At 41.6% G+C, this 14,375-nt stretch overlaps 1 protein-coding gene across 1 annotated transcript in view; it reads right to left on the reverse strand.

Annotated features, from left to right (window-relative positions):
• Window positions 1-4,988, reverse strand: part of nup210 (nucleoporin 210) — a 102,704-nt gene extending 97,716 nt beyond the window's left edge. The window contains exons 1-3 of the mRNA XM_067998695.1: window positions 4,289-4,988; window positions 1,289-1,425; window positions 67-198 (exon numbers count right to left, since the gene is read on the reverse strand). Of these exons, the coding sequence (XP_067854796.1) occupies window positions 67-198; window positions 1,289-1,425; window positions 4,289-4,446 (427 nt within the window). The 5' untranslated portion in view covers window positions 4,447-4,988. The remainder of the gene's footprint in view (window positions 1-66; window positions 199-1,288; window positions 1,426-4,288) is intronic.
• Window positions 4,989-14,375: the final 9,387 nt, after the last annotated feature.

A 14,375-nucleotide genomic window follows, 5' to 3' on the forward strand; every position in this document is an offset into this window, starting at 1 on the left:
TAAGGAAGATGGAATTTATATTTATACAGAACTTCAGTGCTAGATGCTAAGTAATTAGTTACATACCTTCTGCATCCAAAGCTCGAACTCTCAATTTCAGTGGAGAATCTTCCAAATAAAGTTCACGAGTTGTGGACACAATTTCAATCTCACTGATGAGGTCAACTATTGCATCACACCGCAAAACTCGGCCAATTGCTATCAAAGAAGAAAAACTTGGAAATTTAAAAAGACACATGAGTAATTAAGCACAAGTAAAAAAAAATGATCAATACTTCATTCAACCGGTATCAAAAATAACTCATCTTTTTGTCCACTCAAGATCTTCCAATTGGAAACAAGCGTTTTTCAAATACTGAAAATTATTTTGAAACAGATACAAATAAATGGCTATTACGTGAAGCAGCCAACATTTCTCTCCAGACGATTTTGCCCAATACCCGGAAAGCTAAAATATTTAGCTGCTTTTAAAATGCTTGTCATGATTCTATCAATCCTCATCCTTGCAGTCAAGGCCTGATTGTAGGTTCCACCCGTCTCTCAACTGGTGGATGCAACAGAGAGATCCTAGTATTGAATGAGGACATGTACATCTCAAGAAAGAAAGGGAACTGAGGATACAGCAGTTGGGCCTGAATAAGTCAGTTTCTCCACAGAGGAATAAAACAGTTTGTGGAGTTCAATGAATGAAGAAAAATTCAAGTTACGAGTTATTAACAGGTACAGCTTCACCTTGAACAATACACACTCTAAATATCTGAAGAATATAACTAAAAACTAATACTGGTCAGAATGTAGAGGCATTAGCAAATGCTTGTAATGGGTCCTACAAATTTTAAAATCTCAACTGCGCTTTCAAAAGAAAGCACCGAGAGGCAAAAGCACGCAGATAAAGGACATGTTACCCCAGACAGCTCCAAGATACCTGCTCCTATCTGCTTACACAGAAGCCCCAAGAGCAGCTTCAAAGCCATCCACCTACTCACCCAACTGCTAGCCAGGGAATTGTAATGGGAAAACAAAAATGAGAAAATATAAAATTACCAAAAAAATGTATCTTTTTAAACATTTGCTGTGCTTATTTTTGGAGCTAGAAATTAAAAATGGGCTGTTCAGACCTTGGATGAAGATAGCATAACAGAAGGCTCAGTTTCAACAGCTCAGCATAACCCAAGTGTATTCAGTGACATAAACCTTGAGCAATAAAAAGAAAATTGAAACTTTATCTATTATATAATTGTATAAATTTTAGCTTTCATAATACCAGCGTTTATGCAGAAAACCATACCTATTTCTTCAGCAAAAATAATACTGGTCAGGCGAGCTGGTTGGGAAGCATGTGCCAAAACAACTGCTCTTTGCGAACACTGTCGATCACTTGGGTTTATAGGTTCAATACTAGCAACCTCTGGTCTCGTCGACCACCTACAAGAAAAGAAACCATAATTATACTTTTCTTCTATACTGTAATTATTAAACTGCCATCAGGAATAAACTAACAGCAGCTGTACACAATAGTTCCACCAGTCCAGCACATAACTGTCAGGTTATGAGCTGTACAATTTTGCCCATCTGTACTCGGCTTCGCTCTGTTTTTTTAATTGGCATTTCCACATCATCTGTTTTTTTTAGTTCTGGCCATTTGTATATTCGGTGGCCCTGTAGGTAACACCTATCTGTCTGAACACTTTGGTTGCCTTGGCAACGGGCAGTTGAAAAGACTATCTGTAATCACCAGGCATTGTTCTGTAATTTATAAATGCGATAGGTTCGAGGATTTCATTTCCACATTTCCACATTCACCTGAAGAAGGAGGAAGCCTCCGAAAGCTTGTGGATTTTAAAATAAAATTGTTGGACGATAACTTGGTGCTTTAAAATTGTTTACAATTGTCAACCCCAGTCCATCACCGGCATCTCCACATCTTGTCCTTCTAGGTAGTCGAGGTCATGGGTTTGGGAGGTGCTGTCGAAGAAGCTTTGGCGAGTTGCTGCAGTGCATCCTGTGGATGGTACATACTGCAGCCACGGTGCGCCGGTGGAAGGAGTGAACGTTTAGGGTGGTGGATGGGATGCCAATCAAGCGGGCTGCTTTGTCCTGGATGGTGTCGAGCTTTTTGAGTGTTGCTGGAGCTGCACTCATCCAGGCAAATGGAGAGTATTCCATCACACTCCTGACTTGTGCCTTATATAGGGTGGAAAGGCTTTGGGGAGTCAGGAGGTGAGTCACTCGCTGCAGAATACCCAGACTCTGACCTGCTCTTGTAGCCACAGTATTGATGTGGCTGGTCCAGTTAAGTTTCTGGTCAATGGTGACCTCCAAGATGTTGATGGTAGGGGATTCGGAAATGGTAACGCCATTGAATGTCATGGGGAAGTGGTTAGACACTCTCTTGTTGGAGATGGACATTGCCTGGCGCGAATGTTACTTGCCACTTATCAGCCCAAACCTGGGTGTTGTCCAGGTCTTGCTGCGTGCAGGCACGGACTACTTCATTATCTGAGGGGTTGCGAATGGAACTGAACACTGTGCAATCATCAGCGAACATCACCATTTCTGACCTTATGATGGAGGGAAGGTCATTGATGAAGCAGCTGAAGATGGTTGGGCCTAGGACACTGCCCTGAGGAACTCCTGCAGCAATGTCCTGGGGCTGAGATGATGGGCCTCCAACAACCACTACCATCTTTCTTTGTGTAGTATGACTCCTCTGGAGAGTTTTCCCCCTTAATGATATAGTTAATTTCTATATTCTTAACAGTGCATTTACACTACACTATAAGGTTAGTGTCAGTGGAAATCTCTCAGCTTTCCACCGATGCTACGTTTGAGTGTAAATTTGGTTTCTAGGCCCACGATGACCAAGAGCAACATTGCCTCTTCCAGGAATTATCACTCATCTTTGCTCTGATGCCAGACTGGATGCAGACTGCATTTACACAATAACTGCATCAGTGCAAAACAAATGTACTTCACACTGATGCTAGTGACCATAAGAATGAACATTTAATATACATTTTCACCCCCTTTGCTGAGCTACAATTCATTTTTTTACACTTGTTATACAAAGGAGCTCATTGGCTAGTAGATTTGAAACATAGAAAACAGGAGGAGTAGGCCATTTGGCCCTTCGGGCCTGCTCCACCATTCAATATGATCATGGCTGATCCTTTATCTCAATACCATATTCCTGCTCTCTCCCCATACCCCTTGATGCCTTTTGTGTCTAGAAATCTATTTAGCTCCTTCTTAAATATATTCAGTGACTTGGCCTCCAGAGCCTTCTGTGGTCGAGAATGCCACAGGCTCACCACCCTGAGTGAAGAAATTTCTCCTCATCTCAGTCCTAAATGTCCTACCCCATATCCTGAGTAGGACATTGAACATTAGCAGTGAGATGAAAACTGGACCGATTGAAGAGCAAGAAACTTGTCAAATGCCACTCATTAGGAGGCATACTCTCCTTTAATATCACATGTTTTGATGTACATTGCTTTAAAAAAAACACCCACTGTATGTTTTCCCCCTTTTATATTTAAAAAAAGCTTACATAATATGTCGTTTTCCTTCCAGCAATTGCCTCCCTTCTCCACAGCTCTGGGTTAGTTTCTATATATTTCCTTGTATTTGACCAAGATAGGGAGCAATTAAGTCATCAATAAAATGTCATTTTGTTTTAAAATTATTCATCTTGATAACCATACAATCCGCTCATTTGCCTCAGTGTATTTTCTGGTGAATATAGTGCCTCGGAAATAGACAAATGCATAAATCTTATGGCTCCACAAATCAAAGGGATTATACGTCATTCAAATTTTTTTTTAAAAGGCCCTAGAGGCTAGGACATGGGTGTTTGGAAGTACGGTAGTTCACAAAATACATTATTAGCGTGTAGACGCTGCCACTCGAACTGATCAAAAGTTAGGTGACAAGCGTATCATAGTATGATGAGAATTTAAACCGATTTCACACATACTGGGCACAGCACTTTATAAAGTCGGGCAACTGACTGGCCAGTGTATATTTTATACAATCTGGTTGGTAAAAATAGACTCGGCGATCCCCTAATGTTAATGGTGCATGCAGTGGGTCTGTGCTAAGAAATGGCGTGTAACCTTCAAGCAAAGCGCCCACTACACATGTGCCGTCAATGGAAGTGGCTGAACGGATTCAGCCAGCAATTTACTCGTTACTGAATATCGAAAGGAAAAGACAAAATCGCGAACATGCTCCAAAAATAGAATTAGATTATCGCTTGGTCAGTTCAGCCCATCTCGTTCACTCTTACCATTTGTAACATCCTTCCGCTGCTTCCAGGGTAAAATTGACCGTTGTGCTTCTAGCATAAGGGAGTAAAACTTTGGGGATGTTCAGTTTTGAGGCTTCAGAATAAAAACTTATGCAGCTCGCCATGATCAAAATCCAGTTATGAGAGTAGAGACCCATGTTCTCCTTTATCACAGTTCAATATAATAAGCAATTGCAGTTATTGCTTTTAAAGGTAGACGGCAAATTGAGTTCAAGTCTTATTTGAAGATCGATACAATACTAAACAAAATTCGGGATTTGTTTCAAACATGTAATTGATAATTTCGAAGTGAGGGCCCAGTGCAGGTGTCTGCTCGTGGATAATTCAAAAGACTAGCAGACATGTTGCAGTTAAAGGATACAAAATTAACCCGCGTGTATCTAACCGCCAGGGTTACCGTGGTGCTACGCTCTCTATCCGCCAGACACAAAGTTTCACTGAGCAGTCGGAAAGCGTGGAACGCAGATGGTGATTCTTTAGACACACACAACCTTCTTCCCCTGCGCCTCCTTAAAGGCGCTGCATCGTCGGCCCCTTCACCACAACGCTGCAAATAACGGAGCTCAAGGCGCCGCTTCCTCTCACTTTTATCTTTTTAAATATATTTGCAAACCGCAGCTTCATGCGAGCATTGCTTCTGTTCCTAACACAAGAAATACCCGCCTTTTCCTACCATTTGACTAACATCACGCCACCCCCAAGCTGCAAGAATAGACTAAAACTAACGCATGCGCTCAAAAGGATCAGATCTATTAACCAACTGACTGCTGGACTAATATCCTTTGCAGCTCCCCTCCCCCTGCGTATCACAAAAACATTGAAAGCGTCAATTTAGAAATCACAATTCATAGTGTTAAAAATGAGGAAGTCCTTTTGTTCTGTTTTTTTCTGACCGAAATTTATCAGCGCCTCTTAGAGTCCCTGACCAAACTAAACAGCAATTAAACTCTGATTATGTATGCTTATTATAATTAGACTTTGCAGGAGAGATTTTTGGTATCTGCTCTGCAAGTCGCGATTTCCGCCCACAATGAACGGGTGAAAAATCGTGAGCCAGGAAAAGGCGGGTGTGGGGAAAGAACAAAAGGTAAGGTCTGTGATAGGGTGGAGGGGAGGAGTGATTAAATGACAAAAGGAATGATGGTGCAAGGTAAGGAGGATGGTAAAGGGACAGGTTAAGAAGTAAAGGGACAGGTTAAGAAACAAAAGGTGGTTCTAGCGTAGCTGTGAATGGCAACAGCAGAACCGTAACCAGCACGTGCTTTCCAAAAAAATGGGAGCGGTGGTTATGAGCTGAAGTTATTGAAATCAATGTTGAATCTGGAAGATTGTAAAGTGCCTAAACGAAAGATGAGGTGCCGTTCCTCAAGCTTGTGTTGAGCTTCATTGGAACACAGAGGTCAGAGTGGGATGGGTCACCCTTGCGGACAGAGAGGAGGTGTTCAGCAAAGCGATCACCCAATATGCATTTGGTCTCCCCAATGTAGAAGAGACTGCATTGTTAGCAGCGAATACAGTATACAAAATTGAAAGAAATACAGGTAAACAACTGTTTCACCTGGAAGGAGTGTTTGGGGCCTCAGACAGTGGGAAGGGAGGAGGTGAAGGAGCAGTTGTTGCATCTCCTGCGCTTGCACGGGAAGATGCCATGGGGAGGAGAGCGGGTGTTGGGGGTGATGGAAGAGTGGACCAGGGTGTTGTGGAGGGAGTGGTCCCTTTGGAATGCTGAAAGGGGAGCGGAAGGGGGAGATGTGTTTGTTGATGGGATCACGCTGGAGGTGGTGGAAATGGCGAAGGATGATATGTTGAATGTGGAGGCTTGAGGAACAGCACCTCATCTTTCATTTAGGCACTTTACAACCTTCTGGACTCAATAATGATTTCAATAACCAGATCATAACCATTGCTCCCATTTTTTCGGACAACAAGTGCTGATAATGGTTCGGCTATTGCCAGTCACAGCTATTCTAGACCCATCTTTTGTTTCTTAACCTGTCCCATTACCACCCTCCTTACCTTGCACTATCATCCCTTATGTCATTTAATCACTCTTGCCCTCCACCCTATCACAGACCTTCCCTTTTGTTCTTTCCTCTCCCCCTCCCTCCCCCCCAGGCTCTGTACTTGCTTATAAACTTTAACTCTTTAACATCTTCCAGTTCTGATGAAAGGTCTTCGACCTGAAACGTTAACTCTTGTTTCTTTCTCCACAGATGCTGTCTCTCTTGCTGAGCTTTTCTGGCATTTTCTGTTTTTATTTCAGATTTCCAGCATCCGCAGTATTTTGCTTTCGATAGAATCCGACAATCCCGGCCAATGGCTGTAAAGGGACTGGTTAGTTTCAACACTTCACCTTAGCAACAGAATAATATCTTGTGCATTATTATTACAATCTACTCCTTTTAATTCAAAGGGACTTAATTTGAATTATCTAAAATTCAAAAGTTTTCAAGCACTAAAAGTAAATACTGTTTTATGTTGCTTAATTCAAATTAACTGGATAATTTAATTTTTTGTGCAAAAAATTACTTTGAATTTTCAGGAATAGATGTATAACTGCTACAGTCATTCATCACCACCCTCACCTCCAGTACAAAGTCCAAACATACAATGAATGAGGCCATCCATGTAACTGTTTCTGCTGATACTTCTCCTTCGTCTCCTCCTGCTCCCTTTGGTCTCTCATCAACAACAACAACAACGTGCATTTATATAGCGCCTTTAAAATAGCGAAACATCCCAAGGCGCTTTACAGGAGTGTTTTCAAATAAAATTTGACTCCGAGTCACGTAAGGCGATATTAGGCCAGGTCAAAAGCTTGGTCAAAGAAATAGGTTTTAAGGCGTATCTTAAAGGAGTAAAGAGAGGCGGAGAGGTTTAGGGAGGGAATTCAAGAACTTAGGGCCTAGGCAGCTGAAAGCACAGCCGCTAATGGTGGAGCAATGAAAATCGGGAATGTGCAAGAGACCAGAATTGCAGAGATCTCAGAGGGTTGTAGGGCTGAAGGAGAGGTGAGGCCATGAAGGGATTTGAAAACAAGGATGAGAATTTTAAAATTGACCCTACCTCCAATAATCTGTGTGTAATTACTCTCCCATCATCTCCCACCTTCTCCAAGCTTACCTCTCCCATGAGACCCACCACCTTGGCATTAACTCCCCTCCCCAAACACCTGGTCAGGCTGAATTAGACTGTGTGAAACCTTGGTGTCTTGTTCAACCCAGTGCCGAGCTTCAAACCCTACATCTTATCCATCATGAAGACAGCTTACTTCCACCTCTGCAACAACAGATACAGTGGTGTAGTGGTTAAAGTACTGGACTATTAACCTATTAGCTATGAATTCAAATCCAATCCTAGAATGTTGTAAAAATGAATTTAACAAATTTGTTAATTTATGGACTAGCACCAGAAAAAAAATGAAAGGTGCTGGATTTGTAAGCACCAAACCAGTTCACTAATGTCCTTCAGGGAAGGAAACCTACCCTCATATCAGCTCTACATGTGATTCTGCCCAACACTATGGGATTGACTAATTGCTGTCTTGCCAGTGATGTCCACATCCCAAGATCAAAAAAAATGTGCTCTTAGCACACCTGACTACCTCTATTCTGGGGGATAGCAATCTATTGTATTCTTATTGGTTATTAATGTCTCTCCTCATATTTCCCTATGGATGTATCCTGCTCTAACATAGGTTGTGGAGTCTCTCTCCCTGATTACTCAATGGAACAAAGGTACCTAAACCATGTATGTGTTAACAAACCGAAAACAGCTAGGTTACAGATCATAATCAAGCAATGTAATGCACACATAAACAGGTCAACTGTACACTGTAAACAATACACATCACAGCAGTGAAGTCCTAAATATGGGAACCTCTGTGTAATTTATTTAAACAAAGTGAAGCTCATTTCCATCTCTACATCAATCTTTGTTTCCAAACCTTGGTACTTCGCATCAGTACAGTGACAGAAATGATCAATAACGCCACTTAATGCATTCACTCCAGCGAACATTCTCCATATCTCAAAAAAGTGACTGCAATTAGCCGTGAGGAAAATAAAACATTATAAGACAAAAACAGAAAATTCCTTTAAGGAAAATTAAAAGTTTTTAAAAGCTGTATTTTGGTGGCTTATTTAATATATAAAACTTCCTTGAGGACCAACACGAAATAAAAGTACCTGTAAATGTGATTCTTGGAAACCAAATCAGCTCATCTCAAAACTTTCTACAACCAACAGTGGGAGAAAATTATAAGTTCTAACAGCCTTCCATTCTGCCTCTAACTGATCTGGTTGGTTCTGACAGCCTCCAGTTGTGTCTTCCGACTGATCAATTGAATTAACAACCTTCAGTCCCAGTGAAAAAAATTAATTTTCTTATGAAATGCTAACAAGCTGATACATAGGTTGAAAAGCTGACAGTTGGTATGGATGTAGATGGTATGTCCAAACTGAAGTCCCAAAGTAAATAAAAAGCAATTCAAATTACAATTGTCAGATCTGGTTTAATGAGGCAATCAGTCCACTAGCATTTGTCGAACTCGTGGGCACTGCATGCCTGTGCTCCAGGGTGTACGGATACATACCTAACCTCAGGGACTAAGTAAAAAGAAGCATCAAGAGTCACACTTATTAAGCAACTACCTAATAGAAATTAACTGACACTACCTGGGGCAGCTTTACTTTCCAAATCACTATTCTTTTGCTCGTATATACCCCTAAAGAATAATTCTCTCCTCTGTGGGGTAAAAGCCATCATCCAAGAATGATAGATATGCAATTAATCACTGTGACTGCATCATCTCTGGTAACTCTTTATCACTGGTTGAATCCTTACTAGTTCTCTCAAACATTTCCTCATCAGCACTGAGGAGGAACACAATTTTGGATGACTGAAAATGATGCAACATCACATCAATGCAGATTTGTTTTTCAAGAAAAATGTGACTCACACTAACATTCAGATACTCCTTCAACCAAAATACTCACAATCTTGCTGCTGGTATATGTCCTGTCCTGCAATAAATCCATATTGGAAAATTTTCTAAGAAAAGCTCTCATCGAGCATTAGCAGAAAGATTGGAGTTTATCCACCAATGAGAAGTTTGCCGTCCCCCCAAAGTCAGACCCCAGGATTCAAATTAAGGGATCGATCAACACACTACAACTGTCATGCAACTTCTCACTAGTCACTGTTGGCTAAGTACACCCATGATGCGTCTTCAGGTCTAACCCAGGATGTGCTTGTGAGGGTTCCAAACAGAGGTTTTGCTACATTGTAAATGAATGGTTTATTTTCCATCTGAGTGGTGGCATGGAAGAACTTTTATGCAAGTTTGGTTGCTGTTAAATGGTTAGAAAGTTTACGGATAGATATTTAGGAACATCTTTTGTAAACTTATGAGAATAGTAGTAATGCATGTATTATAATATTGTAGCTTTAAAATGACTTTCTGAATATATTTTATATTATTTAAGATAGAAATGTAAGACACTAAGAACATTTAGTTCTACCAATAATAATTTGCCTGTAATGTTCTATGCAGACTGAATTTTAAATTTGACCAGGAATGGAACCCCAACATCATTTTGATGTTGTGCGACTAGAAATGACATAGCCTGCATAACTCAGGAAGTGACTCAATAGTTTATTTTTGCAACTCACCACTTCCTGCCATACAGTGCCTACCGAGTCAAATGATATCATCTTCATTTCATTTCTGATTTAAAAAGTTTGACTTCTTAGATCATCAATAGAGATGTCATTTTAAAAAAAAATGTTGTCACTATTTGAGTGAATTTTCAAAGAGTTTGTTACAATTCACTCATTCTACAATTGAACTCACTGCAACAGAAAGAGGAATGTAGAGCAATGAGATAGTAGGAGAGACAAGAGACAGATCTGAAGAATGATGGATACGTGCATGAGAGGAACAAGCTGAGAGTGGCTGCAGGGTAGTGTGTTCCTGTCAGCTTCGTAGATAACTGGGAGAGGGTTTTGTATAACTTTTAAAAATAGTTTCAGCAAGAGACCTCCAAACCACTGTTAGTAAACATGGCAAAACTTATATAACATGAGTTATTATCAGTGGTTCATAGTTACTTAAATAAAATATTAATTTTATTTTATTTTGAAGGTGTGTGATATTCATAGAATATACATCAATGAACAGTGGATTGATTAAATAGAAAAAGTTTTGCAACTTACATGTCTGTCTTTTACCACATTGATATTCTTGAGTTATGAAATCATAGAATCATAGAATTGTTACGGTAAAGAAGGAGGCCATTCGACCCGTCGAGCCTGTGCCGGCTCTTTGTAAGAGTAATCCAGTTAGTCCCATTCCCCTGCTCTTTCCACGTAGCCCTGCAAATTTTTCTCTTCAAATATCCAATTCCTTTTTGAAAGCCATGATTGAATCTGTATCCACCACTCCTTCAGGCAGTGTATTCCAGATCAAAAACTGGATCTGGAATACATTGCTGTGTAAAAACGTTTTCCCTCTCGTCGCCTTTGGTTCTTTTGCCAATCACCTTAAATCTGTGTCCTCAACCTGGTTCTCAACCCTTTCGCCAATGGGAACAGTTTCTCCTTATTTACTTTATCGAAACCTGTCATGATTTTAAACACTTCTATCAAATCTTCTCTCAACCTTCTCTGCTCTAGGGAGAACAACCCCAACTTCTCCAGTCGATCCACGTAACTGACATCCCTCATCCCTGGAACCATTCTAGTACCCTCTCTAAGGCTTTCACATCCTTCCTAAAGTGTGCTGCCCCAAATTGGATGCAATGCTCCTGTGAGTTCCGTCGTTAATTGCTATACTGTTTGGATATATATAAATTTGCCTATTTGGTAACACTCTTGACTTTTGGTAGAAGATTGTTGGCTTAAGCGCCACACCAGAACTCGGGTACCTATTATAGGCTGGAACACCAGTGCCTTATTGAGAGACTTCTGCATTGTGAGATGTGTTGTCCTTCAGATAAGATGTTAAATAAAAGATCCTGTTTGCTTGTTTAGGTAGATGTTAAAAAAATAACTGTAATGAGAAGATGGTAGGGTTGAAAAATAAATCTGAACCTATCTAATTAATTTTAAAACTTTTCATTGCAGTATCATAAGCAATGCTTCACAAAACCATCCCAAAGGGAGAAAGCTCCCTCCTTAAGAGTATGTCCAGGAGGAACAATCAGGAAAACAAAAAAAAGCTTGCTCCTCTTCCACATCTGCAGATACAAAACAGGAATAATTCTCTCTAGACCAGGTTCTTGTCATATTACAGGCAAGGCTGTAAAAATCACTGATAGCCATCAAACAAATTTGGGTTAAGGATAAAATATGATGAAAAGATCAGTAAAAGGTTGTACTCAATTATGGGCAGGTCCTGAAAAAAATTACCTTTCAACCGAACCACAGCCAAGTTTAGTTCTAGTGCCAACTCCAAGGTTAATCTTCTCCTTCCACAATACAATGTCTATTTTAAAAACTCCATTTGCAGTTTTTTTTATATGTATAAAAAGAAGCAATATAATTGAACCATTGAAGAATGAATTCATCTTGACATCTGCCCAGGATGTTTGGCCAAATGCTTCGTCCACTTTCACGATTTGCAGCAGGGTGACGACTTAAGTGAAGCACAGTGATATGCAAACAGAGAAGAGACTTTGGTGATAATCCTGCCCCATCATTTAAAGATGATGTTGATGGATTTTCAAGAGACTATTCCTCTGGCAGGGATATTACTTTATGGATAGTCTGAGATTTATCCAGATTTACCATGATCTTTAATCAACTGAATGTGTCAGCTGTCTCTCAATAAGCCCAATGTATGTGGATTGATTAAACTGTTTTGCAGTTTAGGGGGATATAACCATATCAGTTATTAAAGACGTAATGGTTTACTCAAGAATTTCAGCCTAAACATTCTGAATGTTGTTTACAATTTTTTTCTACTCTTAGTCAATTTCCTGTTGTGTTTCACACAGGGAGTCAAGACCAAATGTAGTCTTCAAGTGAAGTGGGGTTAGAGGGTGGGGCATATTGGCCCAGCATATGCAGATGGGGGGCTGGGGGCGTCTGAGTAACCTGCTCTGGAGAGGCAGGTCTGTCATTATAATATGTTAATGAGGCTGCATTCCTCAGATCTTGGGAGCCATTTGAATTTAACTGCTGCTGTCCGGGTTTCCCAGGGCTCGGGAAACCCGGCAGCTAAAGGGAGGTGGGAGATGTTGGCTCCAGTATATAAGTCCTTATTAGAGCGCTGCTTGTGGGCCCGGACGAGCAGCTGTACATCCCCCAGGCCCCTCAAGCAAATCTTCTGCCGCGCTCTGCCTCCCTCCCCCCTGTGATCTGCTGACCCACCCACCCCCGTGTTCTGCCGACCCCCGTGATCTGCCGACCCCAGAGCGATTTGCCTTCCTCCCCACAAAGGGCCGACCCCCTCGTGATCCGCCTCCATCCCCGCGATCTGCTTCCTTCTGGTGATCTGCCTCCATCCTCGCAATCTGCCTCCTCCCTGCGATCTGCCTCCTCCCCCGCGATCTGCCTCTTACCTGTGATCAGCCTCCCTCCCTGCAATCGGCCGACCCCCTTGCAATCTGTCTCCTCCCCGCCATCTGCCTCTCTCCCCATGAACTTCCTGCCCCCCCGTGATCTGCCTCCCCACACACTGTGCTCTGATTTTTCCTTCCCTCCTTGTTGCCGCACTCTGAGCCCCTACCCCCACCATGTCATGATCTTTTCCGATTGCCAAAGACCGTGCCCAAAGGACCCTGGCTCCGGCTTTCTACTGCAGGCTTTCCCGCCCGGCAGCCAGCCAGCCTCTCAATCTGGCTGGTTGCCGGGCAGGAAACGGAGTAAAAAAAATGATAATGAGGTCCTGCCTTTAAATTCGTCAGGACCTCCGCCTTCCTGGCATTTCTGGGTGACCTGGCCCCTCATCCATCCCCGCCTCCCCGTAAATATTGAGGCTTCTGTCTTTATTTGATTTTTCCATCATATGTTCCAATATCCACTTTACATCCCTTGCTTCAAAGGCATCTCGTATCAAAAGTGTCATATTTCAGAGCATCACATCTCAGGATATCATACCTCAAGTGACAAACATCCAGAGAGCAAAAATTAATAATTAGTTGAAATAACCATTTATGTGTTAAAATCAGAGCCATATTAAGAATTTTTGGGTCCCTGGGCACTAAGAACATTCAGGGCTACTCCACAGCCCGCCTCCCCTCCATGGTACAACCCCCTCCCGATCCACTAAAACACAAACGTGTTATACTGGCGGGCCCCATATTTGTATGTTAATCCGCCCGTGGTTAAAATACCAAATATCTAATTGACTAAATGTGAATGAATCAAAGCATAGCAATGAGGAATGAACAAAAAACCAAGCAATCAAAGTTGCCATTTATTAACTAACAAAGACCAGAAATTGCTCACATAATTTCTTCACACTCATTTTGTCTCCCCGTTTTCTTCTTTACTCAGGTGAACAGCTGGAAATAGCATAACACATTAAAATGCACATTAGAAAAAAAATCATTAAACATTCTAAAATTGATTATTGTTTGTTTTTAAATGTTAGAAATGCTGTCAATAATTTCTCCAGATAATCCTGCCCTTCTATCAGGGGCATGGGTTAACAATTTCACCTGTGCCTGAGTCGCTCGGAATTTCCCACTGTAGCTGACAAATTCTATGTGTGTGTGTGTGTGTGAGAGAGAGGGAGGGAGGGAGGGAGAGCTATATCACGGGAGTTGTACTTTCCATCTTTCTTTTGTGGCATACCGAATCATCCCAATTAAACCAAATTAAACCAAAATGCCATTTTCCTGATCAACTTTGTTCTCCAGTCCCTGCGGTGCTCACTGGTCGTGGAAAGCCTCAAGATTCCAGCAGACACCGCATGCTCCTTCTCCAGGGCCACCCGGGCATGGAGAATGCTGCGGAAGAGAGACAGACAGTTGGAGCAACCGCCCCTATGGGCCGCGTCCAGCCTGGATTTTGTTCAGGCCCTGGAGCTCCTCCCACAAGGAGATCCTCCGACTTACCC

The sequence above is a fragment of the Heptranchias perlo genome, chromosome 17 (assembly GCF_035084215.1).
Source record: "Heptranchias perlo isolate sHepPer1 chromosome 17, sHepPer1.hap1, whole genome shotgun sequence".
Lineage (NCBI taxonomy): Eukaryota > Metazoa > Chordata > Chondrichthyes > Hexanchiformes > Hexanchidae > Heptranchias > Heptranchias perlo.